We start from the raw sequence: 16646 nt of genomic DNA, 5'->3' as shown, positions 1-16646 counted from the left end.
TTTATTGAGCCATCTATTAACTAGCAAATAAAAGATTACCAATATCATGCATGAGAATAAGGCCCAAATCATCATCATCTCTATATTTTTTTACTGTATATTTTTTCAATGAGTATTTTGAGAGGTAAACAATATCATAATTCAGAACTAAATAAAAAAAAAAGTAAACAAAAGAACTAAAAGAGCAATTTTGTAAGACATCATTTCTAATCCTCCGTATCTAACATAAACCGGTGAATGATTATAATTAATTTATCATCAGCAAAAGCTTTAAAGGTGCTGCTTCTATCTGTGGCATAGGAGGTGGTGGGTGCAAACGCTGATCAACGCAACACTTTTGTGGATGTCAGGTTTGTGAAGCTGATCATGGCAGAAGATAACAAGATCAAAGAGATTTTTATCATGGATGAGTGGTGGCCGCTGAGCTCGGTTTTTTTGTGCTATTGTGGTGGAAGAGCCTCGACATGGAGCAACAGCCTACCGCGTCTGGTGCAGGCGAGGCAAGGTAGGAGAAAGCTCTAAGGGAGAGGGAAGTGAAATAGGAGAAAGGACAGGGAGGAACACAACCTCAGAGCAGTATCTTTTTGTACCAACTCTCCTTCGAAAAAGATCTATGTTTTGGATGACTGCTTTTGTTTAGGAAAAGTTCAGCACTTGTTATTAACAGTTTGGTAATATTTGGAACTACCTTTATTTTAGTAATTATATTTATAAATATAAAATTTATTAATTGTATTTGCCTATCTTAAATAATTAAAATTTACAGTTTTGTTATTGTTATTGTATTAATTGTATTTGATAATATCATTATCAAATCAATAACTAAATATAATTATGTTAAACTATCATAAGATCCTAAACTCATATAACTTCTTTATCTTTGCAAAGAAGAACACATCATCACCAAAAGATCAAAATTATAGTCTAATGTGAGTAAAAATTATGGAAACAATACAAGGAACTCAAGTTTGATCCACTTCATTGAATAAAAATATACAACCAAAACTAAACTTAAAAATTGTAAATTATAATATCCTAGTTGTCATTATTTTCTTGTGCACTGTAGAAGAATTTTTAGCAAGTATGACATATCAGTAACACAAAATATTCAGTGATAGATTTGTTCATCTTAAGTTAAATTGATACAAAAAAAAACCTGGTATCATAAAGTTCAGACCAATATTTTTGGTGCAGCCACTGATAGGAAAAATGTCTCCCCTTGGCCATGGTGAGAGAGATAGAACAAGAAGATTAAGCAAATTGCAAGTAGTTTAGACTAAAAACATCACAAAGAGAGCAAATTGCTTTTTGAATGCTAAAACATGTAAAAGGACTCCCATATTACCAAAACAAAAGCAACAAGGTTGAGCACAAAATTGGACATCCACATGTTTACAATGTTACAATATCAAGAACAATACCATCTCTATTTCTGTCTTCCATTGCCAATTCTCAAAAGAGAAGAAAGCCAAAGATACAACCATGTACATGTCAATCAAATAATCATTAGAAGAAATATTCCGTTATGATTTTTAAAATGCATCAAAAGACCACAAAATGAAACAAGGAAGCTTAGTAGTTCATAATAGCTCAGCAGTATTTACTGAATCTCCATTATCAAGATAAGAAAAATAGGATGTATATACAAAATGCATCATAGCTATGTCAATCTAATTATTCACTTGCTTTTTTTTTTTTACTTGAATGTGTTGTGAACATAATTCAACAACAGGGAAAACTTAAGGGTATTGGTTAGGTCATGCAACATATAATTCTGCTTTGCCATCAATAAACAGGCTCATGAACTCCTCTCCATCAACGGTCTCCTTCTCAATGAGAAGTTGTGCCAGCTTATGAAGGATATCAATGTGAGTGGTAATGATTTGCTTGGCCCTGGCATAAGCCCTCTCCACAAGCTCTCTAACCTCAGAATCCACCACATCAGCAGTTGCCATGGAATAATCCTTTTGAGATGACATCTGTCAAAATCGACATACACGCCATTATCAGTGCAAGCCTAAACATGCAGGTTAAGAAACATTATTCGAATTATTAATGTTTAAATACCTGTTGACCTAAGAACGGATTACCACCAGGTCCGCCTATCGCAACCTGCCCAATTCTTTTGCTGAATCCAAGCCTCTCAACCATTTGTCTTGCCACTCGTGAAACCTGCATGAAGTCATTTGAAGCTCCTGTTGTGACTTTCTCTTCCCCAAAAATTACCTCCTCTGCCACCCTGAAATGCAGCAGCTATACATGAGTGATAGAATGTTAATTGTACATAAAATCTTAATCTAAATGAGAGGAGTGGGAAAAGTTTGGAATATCCATGCTTCTTTTTCCAACCTTCCACCGAGGGCAACAGCCATTTGATTCTCTAGGTAGCTTCTGCTGTAAAGTCCTGACTCAAGCCTTTCCTCGCTCGGGGCAAAGAATGTAAGCCCACCAGCTTGACCTCGAGGGATGATGGAGATCTTGGCAACCGGATCATACTCAGGCATGAGTGCACCCACAAGGGCATGTCCAGCCTCTGCAAAGAACATACAGGATCTCTCAATTTTTTTGACCTCAAGGCATGCAGCGAGAGTTTAGACTAAGTTCGTGCAACAGTATACCATGGTACGCTACAAGCTTCTTCTTCTCATCTGAGACAACTGCATTTTTCTTTTCGGGCCCTGCAATTATTCTCTCTAGAGCATCTGAGATCTCATCCTTGCTTATTTCTTTAAGGTCGCGTCTGGCTGCAAGAATAGCTGCTTCATTCATCAGGTTTTGCAAGTCGGCTCCAGTGAATCCCGGGGTTCTTCTAGCAATTTTTTCAAAATCTACATCCTTAGCAAGTGCCTTTCCTCTTGAATGAACCTGGAAATAGAATAAAAGTTCTTAAAAACTCTACAACAGGTATCATCTACTGGCTAGTATCCATTATTCAGGAAAATCATAAAGGATTAAATTATATCTTCAACTAAACAAACCACAAACTTATACAGTGGTCAAGGACCATATTCACATTATGCAGAAATGCTTTGGTTATGCTCTACAACTTTTCAAGTGTCGAAGGTACTCACAAGGATATGCTGACTTAACATATTAACACCTAGCAGATGTAAGATAAGGGCATCGTCTACAATATCACCGAAAATAAAGTTTGCAAAAAATTGTCTTCAACTATAATAACCAAATATTAAGCCAGATATCCACCAAATTGTTTATACATATATATACACACAATTTTCCAGTGTAGTTGCTACAACAAAAACTAAAATGGTGGAATATGTTTAAAATTTGAAAGTACAAGAATAATCATTAAAACTAATGATGCATTTATATCCCACAACCAAGTCCCAGTATGGTACCAAAAAGTTTCTTTTTTTTCTTTTAATCATTGAATGAGGTAGACTTTCAAGTAGAGGCAACAGTCGTGTATTCAAGTTCATTCTCAACGGTCACTCAAGATGAGTTCTAAAAACAAGGCTTGGTGCAATCCAAGAAAGTAAGAAAGCTATAATAAATTTATATAATAGTATATAATTAACGATATAAAGTCTCAAGGTTGTTGAGTCCCCTTGTTGGTTGAGACTCTTCAAGAAATCTCCTACTAATCCTGTAATGAAGCCTAACATTGATTTTTTTATATTTCTGATTCTCAATTTATTTTACATAATGTGCACATGTTCCTTAATCCATTTCATGCTTTGCTAGATGATTATTAGTAACTACTTCTCAAGTCTAAACCTCCCAAAGCAGTAAAAACCTTCACATCAGTGATTTATCATTTAGTCCAAACAAAAGAAATCTATGTTTGAGGGCAGCATCAAAGCAAGTATTCTTAAGTTTCACATCAAACACATAGATATAACACCGAAATTAGAAATTCTACTTGGAAATACAAAAGAAAGTGCCATCTATACAACAGGTCAGAAACACTGCATGCAGCAGTGATGCTAAAGTACAAACTCACAACAAATTAGTCATATTTTAACATAGTTACATTAGAAATTTGTCATAAGGTAAAACAATGAACTCAAATAAGTGTCTGTTCGAAGCATTAATAGAGAACTTAGTATTCATCAATATCTTAAAATAACAGAGACATTTCTGCCTGGACGAATCAGCCAAATAATAGTAACAGCACAAATCAAATAGATCAAATTACATCTTCATTTATCGCTAGCTGTTTGCGATCATGTAAAATTTAAAACTTTGATAAAAATAGAATCAGGAGCACTGGTAGCTGAAGCTTCATCATGATGATCACTTACAATCTTAACAGTCTCAATTGCTGCATATTTACTTCAGATCAGCCTCCCATTTCATGGACCGAATTAGTTAGGAACCAGAACATGAAGGAATAATGCATGATGGAATCCCAAAAGCAAGCAAGATTTCATCAAGAAATATATTTTTTTCTTCCTTGAGATGTTCATTCTTAAGCTCATTTGAGTCAAACTTTTATGATATGGAAACAACTTAGTCACCTAAGAACTAATTATTTTGCAAAACATGTGCAATTTGATCAAAAACATGAACACCATCATTAACAAAGCATCAAAACAACATCTGGCTATGAACTAATATTCTGCAGAACATGTACAAAATTATCAAAAACCATTAAAACAATGCCCATAATAAAGATTCACTGTATCCACATTATACCAACTAACCTGTAGGATCTTCACCCAGCCAGCTACATCAGGCCTATCCACTGTTCCCATTTCATCAAGATATATTTTTTTCTTCCTTGAGATGTTCATTTTTAAGCTCATTTGGGTCAACTTTTATGATATGGGAACAATTTAGTCACCTAAGAACTAATTATTTTGCAAAACATGTGCAATTTTATCAAAAACATGAACACCATCATTAACAAAGCATCAAAACAACATCTAGCTGTGAACTAATATTCTGCAGAACATGTACAAAATTATCAAAAACCATTAAAACAATGCCCATTATAAAGATTCAATGTATCCACATTATACCAACTAACCTGTAGGATCTTCACCCTGCCAGCTACATCAGGCCTATCCACTGTGACCTGCCGATCGAACCTTCCAGGCCGTAGCAGTGCCGAATCAAGCACGTCCGGCCTGTTGGTCGCTGCCAAAACAATCACCCCACTGTTCCCAGAGAAGCCATCCATCTCTGTCAAGAGCTGATTGATGGTCTGCTCCCTCTCATCGTTGCCACCGCCAAGCCCGGCCCCTCTCTGCCTTCCCACCGCATCAATTTCATCGATGAACACAATGCAAGGTGCCTTAGCCTTCGCTTTCTCGAATAAATCCCGGACCCTCGACGCCCCCACACCCACGAACAGCTCCACGAACTCGGACGCCGCGCACGAGAAGAAGGGCACGCCGGCCTCTCCCGCCACAGCTCGGGCCAGCAGCGTTTTGCCGGTGCCGGGTGGGCCCACCAAGAGGCAACCTTTGGGGATCTTCGCCCCCAGAGCCGTGTACTTGTCCGGGTTCTTCAGGAAGTCCACCACTTCCTGCAGCTCGAGCTTGGCCTGGTCGGCCCCGGCGACATCGGCGAAGGTGACGCCGGTCTCGGGGACCTCCTGGAACTTGGATTTGGACCGGCCGAAGTCCATCGGCCCGCCAAGCCCACCCGGGCCGCCACCGGGCCCGCCCTGGGCCCGGCGGAATAGGAAGAACAGGCCGGCGAAGGCGAGGAACGGGAAGATGAGGTTCCCGATAAGATTGAACAGGCCATTGCCGCCGTCCCCCTCCGAGACGGAGATGTCCACGCCGTTCATCGCCAGGATGTCGATTAGGTCAGGGTCGTTGGGGACGACGACGGCGGCCCGGCGACCGTCGACGGCCGTGAGCTGGAGCAGGCCGCCGTCCTTGCTGAACCGGACGCGCTCGACCTTGCCCCTCTTGACGGCATTAAGGAACTCGCTGTAGCGCCACTGGGAGCCATCGGGGAGGTCAGGCGAGGCCTGCGGCCGCGGGGCGGTGAGGAGAGACTGGGAGAAGGGGTTCGAGGAGGCGGGGGGAGCGGGCTTGGAGGCAGCCTCCAGCTGGACGGGAGGCGACGAGGGGGGAGGCGAAACCGAGGCGACGTCGTCAGCGATAGCGGAAGGTGGGAGGGAGGAGGAGAGAAGGAAGGCAGCGGCGGCGGCGGCTGCAGCGGTGGGAGAAGGGGGGAGGACGGGGCGGCTCTTCCTGTTGTGACGATCGAGGAATGATTGCACGGAGCTGGGCCTTCTGGGGAGGAGGAAGGGATTGAGAGAAGGGATGGGTTTGGTTTTGGGGCGGAGATTGGTGCCAAAGAGAGCGGAGGAGAGGAGAGGATGGGTTGCGTACGCCATCGAGGCTGATGCTTGCAGTAAGAAGCAAGGTTTATGGAGCTGAGTATATAAGAGCGGTACGAAGAGGGAGCAACGAGAGGGAGGCGTTTGGGTGTGTGAGGGGAGGTGGGGCCACGTGGAGGTCGCCGTGACCAATCGTTTCGAGAGTTGGAGATTGGGGAGGGTTTTGGAATCTGAGGTTTCAATTAATAATTTGAGGCCAAGAAAAGGGGGGAGGAAGAGATTTCGACTGTGTTGTGGTGTGGGTTGCGTTCATTTTTCTTTGGATTTTAAGACTAATAATTCTCTCTTTTTTTTGTAATCACATAAATAGATTTATACCATTATGATCAATTCTCCTTCAATTTTTTTTATCAAAATTATGCATTCTCATTAATATTTTATAATTTTCATAACACAACCTATCCATTTTAATATTTTCATTTTAATGATTTAAACTTTTCATGTATTTTTCTTAGTTGTCCAACGCTTGAATTCAAGAGACATGGTTTACTAAATATTTATATTATAAAATTCTTTTAATCTAAAGAATACTTGACGAACGGATAAAAAAATCATGATGCCTCTCTACACTCTAATTTCCCAAATTAATAAAATATTCATGAATCTTGTTATCATGTATTTCTTTTTTTTTAATCTTCCTATTGATAATTAGATGAGATTTCCCTGACTATTTGAGGAAATCTCTTGAGGGAAATCCTCTAACTTGAGGAAAATTCTCCTTTCTAACCTATATAAATGGAAGGGGATATGTTAATAATAATCAACTTCTTCTACAACTTGTTTATCTATTTATTTTCTAACATGGTATCAGAGCAGTTCCTCCTTGGCGATAGCAGTATCGTCGTGTGTTAGCCAAGCAGCCACAGTAACACGCTGCCTCAAGTGGAGTCATTGAAGAAGCACAGTAACACGCTTCCCTCTACACAACGGCGCCTCCTTAACGGCGGTGTCCTCCTCCTCAATAGTGACGAACGACGAATGACGGTGTCTTCCTCGCTCAGTCTTCCTTGCTTAACGACAGCTGCCTCGTCTTCCTCCTTCGCTGTCGCAGCCGCTTCCCGGCCAGCAGCAGCCGCAACCGCTGCATCTTCCTTCCTCTACCGCAGCAGCTTTCATTATCGCTTTCCTCTATACATCTAATTGCTGCATATTTCTCTCACTACAGTTTCCTTGAGTACCGCTGCAGCAAGCAGCAATCCACAACAGCGAACCGCAGTCTTAAGTACCGCTGCAGTTTTCGCTGCCATCTTCCGGCGAACTGCAGCCTCTACAATCTGCTGCAACAAACAGCAATCCACAGTAGCGAACCGCAGTCTTGAGTACCGCTGCAGTTTTCGCGGCCATCTTCCGGCGAACTGCAGCCTCTATAATCTGCTGTAGCAAGCAGCAATCCACAGCAACTGCCAGCTTTGGGCATTGTTGTAGATTGCCCAATCTACTACAGCAATCTACAACAGCAGCCCCCTCCCTCATTCTCCACCTTGTGTGACCTGAGTATCACACAAGGTTCGCTGCATCTCCTCTATAAAAAAAAAAAAAAAAAAAAACACGAAGGGAAAAAAAAATGTCTTCATTCACTTCTTCTGATGTTTCAGTTCCTATAGGGACTCCCACTTCTTGTTCTTCTACAGGGCTTATCTCCATCAATGTTGCCACGCTGATCCCCTTTAAGTTATCAAAGGGTGGCAACTATGCGTCCTGGCGAGCTCAATTTTCTAATCTTTTATTTGGATACGACTTGTTAGGTTACATTGATGGCTCTTTCAGTTGCCCTCCAACCATGCTCAACATCCCCGGCGATCCCAATCCAGTACCCAATCCAGCTCACAAACTGTAGCTACGTCAAGATCGTCTCATCCTCCAAGCTATTCAAGCTTCAGTTGCTGGATTCGTTGCTCCCTTGATATCTTCATGTGTGACAGCTGCCGATGCATGGTCTACACTACAAACCACCCTGGCAAATCATTCGTGTACTCGCAAGCTCAGTCTTCTATCCAAGCTTATGGTGACGAAACAAGAGGGAAGTACTATCTCTGATTATCTACAACATATCAAGGTTATCATTGATGACTTAGCCTTGATAGGTCATTCCCTATGTGACGAAGAGGTTGTCATTCATACCCTCAATGGTCTCGACACCGACTACAAGGAATTGGCTGCTGCAATTCGGGCACGCGACTTGCCAAATCAATCACAAGTCTAAACGGAAGAGCACTCGGTACTCGCCGAACATCACTCAAGGTTTGGCTAATGCGCCTCTTGATTCTGTGAGTTCCATGCAACACCCCTCCTATCCTCCTAGTCATCACTTCTCGCAAAGTGGTAACTCCAGCCATCATTCGTCTTGGCGTCCTGCCCTATCGAGCCATCAAAGACGGGTCGTTTGTCAACTGTGTGACAAAGTCGGCCACTCCGCTAAAGTTTACCGGTCTCGTCCCCGCCTCCCTGTTCCGTCACACTGGCCTCAGGCAAATCTCCTAACTTCTCCGACACCTAGCCAGTCCAACTGGATTGTCGACTCTGGTGCCTCTCATCACATCACCGCTGATCTTCAAAATTTGTCTCTTCACAATCCCTATGGCGGCGATGAAGATATCATCATCGGTGATGGTAAAGGACTTCCTATAACTCATACTGGTTCCACAACGCTTAATTCTGACTCTAATACATTTACCCTCGATGATGTTTTATGCGCCCCTCATATTAAACGCAACCTCATTTCTGTTTCTCAATTTTGCAAACATAACAATACCTCCATTAAATTCTTTCCTGATTCATTTCTTGTTAAGGACTTGAGCACGGGGGCATCATTGGTCCAAGGCCCGAATAAAGACAATATTTACGAATGGCTGTCAGCCTCTCGATTAACCCAGCCCACTGTTCATTCTTCTGTTGCGGCTCCAATTGATGTGTGGCATCATCGGCTTGGTCATCCCTCGTCCTTTATTCAGCAGAAATTATTATCTCGTCACTCTCTTCCTCTTTTTAAGTCCACTAATTCTATGATGCATTGTGATGCTTGTCTTAGTAATAAGAGTCATCGGCAGCCTTTTGGCTCATCTTCTATTTCCTCCTCTAAACCTTTTGAAATTATATATACTGATGTTTGGGGTCCTACTCCAATCTTATCTTTTGATAAGTTTCGATTTTATGTTATTTTTGTAGATCACTTCTCTAAGTACACATGGATATATCCTCTTTCTCATAAATCTGACGTTTTTCGTATTTTTTCCACTTTTCAGAAGTTGGTCGAAAACTATTTTCAGTCTACCATTAAAACAGTCTACTCTGATGGTGGCGGTGAATATCAAGCCCTGGCATCCCATCTCTCAGCTTGTGGCATTCAACACCTCAAATCTCCCCCACATACTCCTCAACTAGTTGGTTCTGCCGAACGCAAACATCGGCATATAGTAGAAACTGGACTCACACTTCTACATCAGGCTTCCATGCCTTCAACTTTTTGGATAGCAGCCTTTCAAACTGCTGTCTACCTAATTAATCGAATGCCTACACCAGTTCTACAATACCAGTCCCCCTTTGACACACTATTTCACAAACCCCCTAACCTTCGTAAACTCCGAGTGTTCGGTTGTTTATGTTATCCTTGGTTATGTCCCTATGCCTCTCATAAGTTAACATCTCGATCTACTCCTTGCGTCTTTATTGGTTACTCACTTGAACATAATGCTTTCCGTTGCTATAATCTCCACACTCACAAAATCTTCAGATCACGTCACGTTGTCTTTGTTGAGTCTAACTTTCCTTTCCAAACCCTTCCATATCCTGTCATACGGACCACTTCACTATCTCACTGGAGTATACCTTCGGACCAATTGGACGAGTCTCCCATGACTTCGTCTACTTCCTCCCCTCCTGATCCACACTATATCACTCCAGTTCAACACTTGCCCGTTTCCTCTGTTCCTACTCCACTCCACTCTTCATGTTCCGAAACACAACCATCCTCTTTACCTCCTTCTCGCCCAAGTGCCCCTGACGTGTCTCCACTTGACCCGGCTTGTGCCACAGATCCTCACCCAACATCACCTCCCAATCCTGTCGTCTCCAATCATCCTATGACCACTCGCTCTAAGCATGGTATTTTTAAACCTCGTCAGGTACTTAACCTACAAGCTACCATGAATTCCTCATCCCCCAACGTTGAACCCACCACCTTCACTCAAGCCCAAAAATCTCCACATTGGCGTACTGCCATGAGTGAGTAATATAATGCCCTCCTGCATAATTCAACGTGGGATCTCATTCCTTTCTATCCTTCACAAAACATCATTGGGTGTAAGTGGGTCTTTAGAATTAAGCGGAACCCAAATGGCTCTGTTGCCCGATATAAGGCACGCTTGGTCGCCAAAGGGTTTCATCAACGACCTGGAGTTGATTTCACTGAGACGTTTAGTCCTGTTGTTAAACCCACCACAATCCAGCTTATCTTGAGTCTGGCTACCACTAAAGGCTGGAAATTACGATAATTGGATGTTAATAATGCCTTTCTACAGGGATCTCTATCCGAAGATGTTTTTATGCAACAACCCCCCGGTTTTACTCATCCTCAGTATCCACAGCATGTTTGCAAACTTCGGAAAGCCATTTATGGACTTCGTCAGGCTCCGAGAGCTTGGTACACTGAACTTAGCTCATTTTTTACTTCTGTCGGCTTTCTTAACTCCAAATCTGACACTTCGTTGTTTCTGCAACATCATCATAGAAACACAATGTATATTCTAGTATATGTGGATGATATTATTGTCACAGGCAACAATCCCATCAGCATCCAAGCGTTCATCAAACAACTGGCAGCTCGATTCTCACTTAAGGATCTCGGACCCTTGAGCTACTTTCTAGGCGTCGAAGCTACCTTCACGTCTTCCGGTCTCCTTTTATCACAACGCAAGTACATTCAAGATTTGTTATTAAAGACAAACATGCAGGATGCAAATGCAGTTACAACCCCCATCTCTACTAGTGGTTCTCTCAAATTGTCGGATGGAAGTCCTACTATGGAACCCAGTCAATACCGCCAAGTTGTTGGCTCTTTACAATACTTAGCTCTCACGCGTCCAGACATCTCATTTGCTGTCAACAAATTATCATTGTTTATGCAGCAACCATATACTCTACACTGGTCTGCGGTCAAGAGACTTCTACGATATCTTAAAGGGACCCTAAATCATGGTCTCTTTTTTCACAAACACTCTCCACTTCGTCTTCATGCCTTTGCCGATGCTGATTGGGCAGGTAACCTTGATGATAGAACATCCACATCGGGGTATATTATCTTCCTTGGTGCTCATCCAATCAGTTGGAGTTCTAAGAAGCAAAAGACTGTCGCCCGGTCTACAACTGAAGCTGAATACCATGCCATTGCCGCTACCACTGTAGAACTCAATTGGATCACGAATCTACTCCAGGAACTCAACATCGATTCCACCCCTACAATATATTATGATAATATTGGAGATACCTATCTGTGCGCTAATCCGGTATTCCACTCCCGCATGAAACATATTGCTATCGACTTCCACTTTGTACGCAATCAAGTTGTCCGTCGTCAACTTCATGTTTCTCATGTTCATACGGCTGATCAATTGGCCGACTCATTTACGAAGCCTCTAGCTCGTAAACTTTTTGCATTACTTCAGTCCAAGATTGGCCTCCTTGATCGGAGCACCATCTTGCGGGGGCATGATAAGTAGATGAGATTTCCCTAACTGTTTGAGGAAATCTCTCTACTCTGTTGAGGGAAATCCTCTAACCTATTGAGGAAAATTCTCCCATCTAACTTGTATAAAAGGAAGGGGGATATGTTAATAACAATCAACTTCTTCTACAACTTGTTTATCTATTTATTTTCTAACACCTATCATTGAATAATAGATTAAAAAATAAGATTACATACATATGTATATATATACATATATATCAGTAATTAAAAATTTTAATTTTTTCTCACCAACTCACTATCAGCGCCAACCAATTAATTATGGAGACTGCACGATGAGAAAATTTTAAAATTCAAAATTATCAATATATATAGTCAAAAATAAATTTATATATATTTTGAGAATTTTATATTCTTATACGATGACTATTATTAGGTATAGTAATAATAATCCGTATTCATTTTGTAAATATTTTTATATAATTGACACATACAAGAAGACTTATAATAATAAAATATTTCCTATAGAAAGTAAATAGTATCGAATACAATGAGAATATGATCGTATCACATTATCTCTGATAGAGGAAAGAAAGTAAGAATTGAATTAACACAAAGCGATAAAAAAAGAAAAAAAGTTTTCAAAATGCCAACAATTTGGACATAATCTTCAATCATATAAATTTCCACCTATATCACAATAGTTATGGGCAAGAACAATTACAGTAAAATTTTAATTATCCAAAGTATTTTTAAAGCAGCTTAGTGATAATATATTTTCAGTAACTTATAAAATTATAATATATGAATACAAAAATAGTTTTGGGATCAAAGTTGAAATAAATTTTGATAAAGTAATAAGTTAAAATATGTTATAATCATTTATTTTATAAAATATATTAAATTAAAAAAATTAGGCCATTGGAAGTATAAATTTCACCCGATTCTCTATTTTACATATTGAAAAAACTCATAAAACATCAAAAAAAATCTTCCAAAATAGAAAATGTGTGATATATGTTAATCAGATTTTGGTGCAATTAAATGGTGTCCAAAAAATTCTGACAGATTTTGGCAAAGATTTGTGCTTCTTACTCAGTTTTTTATTTGATCCCAAAAATAGTGCAAATGTAAAAAGAGATCATGTAGATTCATCATGTTTTAGTAGAAATAGAAAAAAATGAAGAAAATAAGAAAATAACAGATTGTTTGGATGGTATAAAAATTATAAAAATATCAAAAAATCTATAAATTTGTTGGGAAAAATCTGTTAAAGCAGAATATTCTTTTCCCTCTTTATGTATCGAAATGGGTTCCTCATCAAAATACCAACTTGATATCCAAATGAAAATATCAACCAGCACAGCATAAACAATAGATTAAAAATCAATCACACAGTGAGACCAAATCTTTTAACGTGGAAAACCCAATGTGAGAAAAACCACGGGACCGTAGTCCACCTCAAACTTCCACTATCAATAATAATGATAACAGGTTTACAGTAGGTCTTCTCTACAATAACTAGAGGATCAGAATAACATCAAGATCATAGATCTTGGCTCAAGAATAACATATCTTCATCACATAGGTGGATCTCCTCCAAAGAGAATTCTAGGTCTCACAAAGTGGATATCGTAGGAAAGTACCTTAGAGAGTGTAAACTGTAGATCAACACCGTTAGGATTGTAGAGTTTACTGCAAGGATTCTCCACATAAAATTTGGCTGAAACTGACAACGTTTGGCCACCGATCGTCAAGCAGAAAACTCAGAAACCTAATCTTTCTCTCTCTATTTCTCTCTCCTCTTTCCTCTGCATGCCGCACGCTGCACGCTACAATCTGATCTCTTTTTCTCACCTTCTCTCTCCTCTTTTTAATTTCTTTCATTTGCTGATTTGGGCTCAATAGGCCCAATTGTCCAAGCCCACATATGGGCTGGACCCAACAATTCTCCCCCTCCAGCTTATATGGTGGGCTGTATCAAGCCCGCTCTTCGCCTACATGCTTCAAGCTTCTCCTTAGGCAAAGACTTTGTCAACATATCTGAACCATTATCATTGGTATGCACCTTTTCCAACTGTAATTCTTTCAACTCAAGCACATCACGAATCCAATGATATCTCACATCAATATGCTTAGATCTAGAATGGTATGTTAAATTCTTGGAGAGGTGAATGGCGCTCTGACTGTCACAGTAAACAGTATATCCTTCCTGTTTCAAGCTCAATTCCTGTAGAAACTTTTTCATCCATAAAGCTTCTTTTCAGGCTTCAGTAATTGCTATGTATTCTGCTTCTGTGGTTGATAGAGCAACACGCTTCTGTAACTTAGACTGCCAAGAGACTGCTCCTCCTGCAAAAGTCATCAAGAATCCCGAAGTGGACTTCCTGGAATCAGTATCACCTACCATGTCTGCATCTGTGTAGCCTTCTAACACAGGTTCATCACTACCAAAACATAAACACAACCTGGAAGTACCTCTTAGATATCTTAATATCCATTTCACTGCTGCTCAATGTTCCTTTCCAGGATTAGAGAGAAATCGACTAACAACTCCAACTGCATGAGCTATATCTGGCCTAGTACAAACCATAGCATACATCAAACTGCCTACTGTAGATGAGTAAGGCACTTTGGACATTTCTTCTTTTTCTTTCTCACTTGTAGGACATTGTTTTGAACTAAGCTTGAAATGACCTACAAGTGGGAAACAAACTGCTTTGGCTTTACTCATGTTGAATCTTTCAAGAACCTTTTCAATGTAAGTCTCCTGAGATAGCCAAATCTTCCTTTTCTTCCTATCACGAAGAATCTTCATGCCAAGTATTTGTTTCACCGATCCCAAGTCTTTCATGGCAAAAGATTTACTTAGCTCTCTTTTAAGCTTTCCAATTTTTTCAACATCATGGCCAACAATCAACATATCATCAACATATAGCAGTAAAATAATAAAATCATCATCTGAAAATTTCTTCATAAACACACAATGATCAGATGTGGTTCTATCATACCCTTGGCTCATCATAAAGGAATCAAACTTTCTAGGTGCCTGTTTGAGTCCATACAAGCTTTTCTTAAGCTTACATACCAGATTTTCTTTTCCCTTGACTTTGAAACCTTCTGGTTGCTCCATGTAAATTTCTTCTTCTAAGTCATCATGAAGAAATGTTGTTTTTACATCAAGTTGCTCAACTTCTAAATTCAAGCGGGCAGCCAAACCAAGAACAACTCGGATAGAGGACATTTTCACAACCGGAGAAAATATTTCTTCAAAGTCAATACCTTTCTTATGACTGAATCCTTTCACAACTAGTCGTGCCTTGTATATCTGTTGTGAGCTATTATTTTCAGTCTTCAATTTATAAACCCACTTATTCTTGAGAGCTTTCTTCTCTTTAGGCAACTTTACCAAGTCATAGGTGTGGTTCTCAAGTAAGGATCTCATCTCTTCTTGCATGACTTTAACCCACTCATTCTTATTCTCATGTAGAATAGCTTCTTGGTAAGTTTCTGGCTCTCCCCCGTCAGTAAGCATAACATACTCATGTGGAGGATATCTGGTAGAGGGTTGTCGCTCTCTAGTGGATCTTCTCAATGGAATCTCAATTGGTGGTGGAGGTGCTTGTTTAGTTGGTTCAGCATCATCAACTGTAGGTATATCATCACTAGTATTCTCACCATAATCTTCTTGTTCATCTCCCCCATGATCATCATGAACTATAGGTGAAGGAACTGGACCCAAACTCCAAGGAATATAAACAGAGGTTTCTGGCTTCTCAACATTATCACCATCATCAAACAATTGGTCTTCAAGAAACACAACATCTCTGCTTCTAATAATCTTCTTGTTCACTGGATCCCATAATCTGTACCCAAACTCTTCATGACCATATCCCAAGAAGATACATGCTTTTGCCTTATTATCAAGCTTTGACCTCTCATCTTTCGGAATATGAACAAAAGCTTTACACCCAAAAACTCTCAAATGATTATAAGATATATCTTTTCCTCTCCATACTCTCTCTGGAACATCACCTTCTAGAGGAACTGATGGAGAAAGATTTATGAGGTCAACTGTAGTTCTCATAGCCTCCCCCCAAAATGACTTCGGTAACTTAGCGTGAGAAAGCATACACCTAATCATTTCTTCAATGGTTCTGTTCATCCTTTCTGCCACACCGTTCTGTTGAGGAGTTTTAGGAACTATTTTCTCAAGCCTGATTCCATGAAACCTGCAATAATTCTCAAAAGGACTCCTGTACTCGCCACCATTATCTGATCGAATACACCTTAGTTTTCTGCCAGTTTCTCTTTCAACACTGACATGAAACTCCTTGAAAGCATCAAGTACCTGATCTTTAGATTTCAAAGCAAAAACCCAATTTTTTCTAGAATGGTCATCAATAAAAGTAACAAAATAAAGAGCACCACCAAGAGTTCTAGTTTGCATAGTACAGACATCAGTATGAACTAAATCAATAACATCTGATCTTCTAGATGATGGATATGTCTGAAATGCAACTCTATGTGTTTTTCCAGCTAAGCAATGATCACAAGATTTAAGAGATATACCTTGCAACTCTGGTAAGAACTGCTTTCTAGCAAGATCTATACTTTCACCTTTTTGAATTGCATTAATCTCTC

At 40.0% G+C, this 16646-nt stretch overlaps 1 protein-coding gene across 1 annotated transcript; it reads right to left on the bottom strand.

The window, feature by feature from the left end:
- Positions 1 to 1576: 1576 nt before the first annotated feature.
- Positions 1577 to 6342, bottom strand: LOC135593707 (ATP-dependent zinc metalloprotease FTSH, chloroplastic-like). Its single transcript, XM_065083943.1, has 5 exons — positions 4994 to 6342; positions 2619 to 2865; positions 2350 to 2533; positions 2068 to 2239; positions 1577 to 1979 (listed from the first exon to the last, which is right to left on the bottom strand). The coding sequence occupies exons 1-5, from the start codon at positions 6317 to 6319 to the stop codon at positions 1758 to 1760; spliced, it is 2151 nt and encodes a 716-aa protein (XP_064940015.1). The 5' UTR covers positions 6320 to 6342; the 3' UTR covers positions 1577 to 1757.
- Positions 6343 to 16646: the final 10304 nt, after the last annotated feature.

Source organism: Musa acuminata, chromosome BXJ1-9, assembly GCF_036884655.1.
Source record: "Musa acuminata AAA Group cultivar baxijiao chromosome BXJ1-9, Cavendish_Baxijiao_AAA, whole genome shotgun sequence".
NCBI lineage: Eukaryota > Viridiplantae > Streptophyta > Magnoliopsida > Zingiberales > Musaceae > Musa > Musa acuminata.
The sequence above is the reverse complement of the archived record's forward strand: the minus strand, read 5'-3'. Positions and strand labels throughout refer to the sequence as shown.

Bases quoted from the DNA above. Each gene is read 5' to 3' on its own strand.
- LOC135593707 (XM_065083943.1), bottom strand. From the start codon at position 6,319: ATGGCGTACGCAACCCATCCTCTCCTCTCCTCCGCTCTCTTTGGCACC. The intron at 2,534-2,618 runs GTATACTGTTGC...TGTTCTTTGCAG, and splicing joins GAAGCTTGTAGCGTACCATG to AGGCTGGACATGCCCTTGTG. The intron at 1,980-2,067 runs GTATTTAAACAT...CGATTTTGACAG, and splicing joins ATCCGTTCTTAGGTCAACAG to ATGTCATCTCAAAAGGATTA.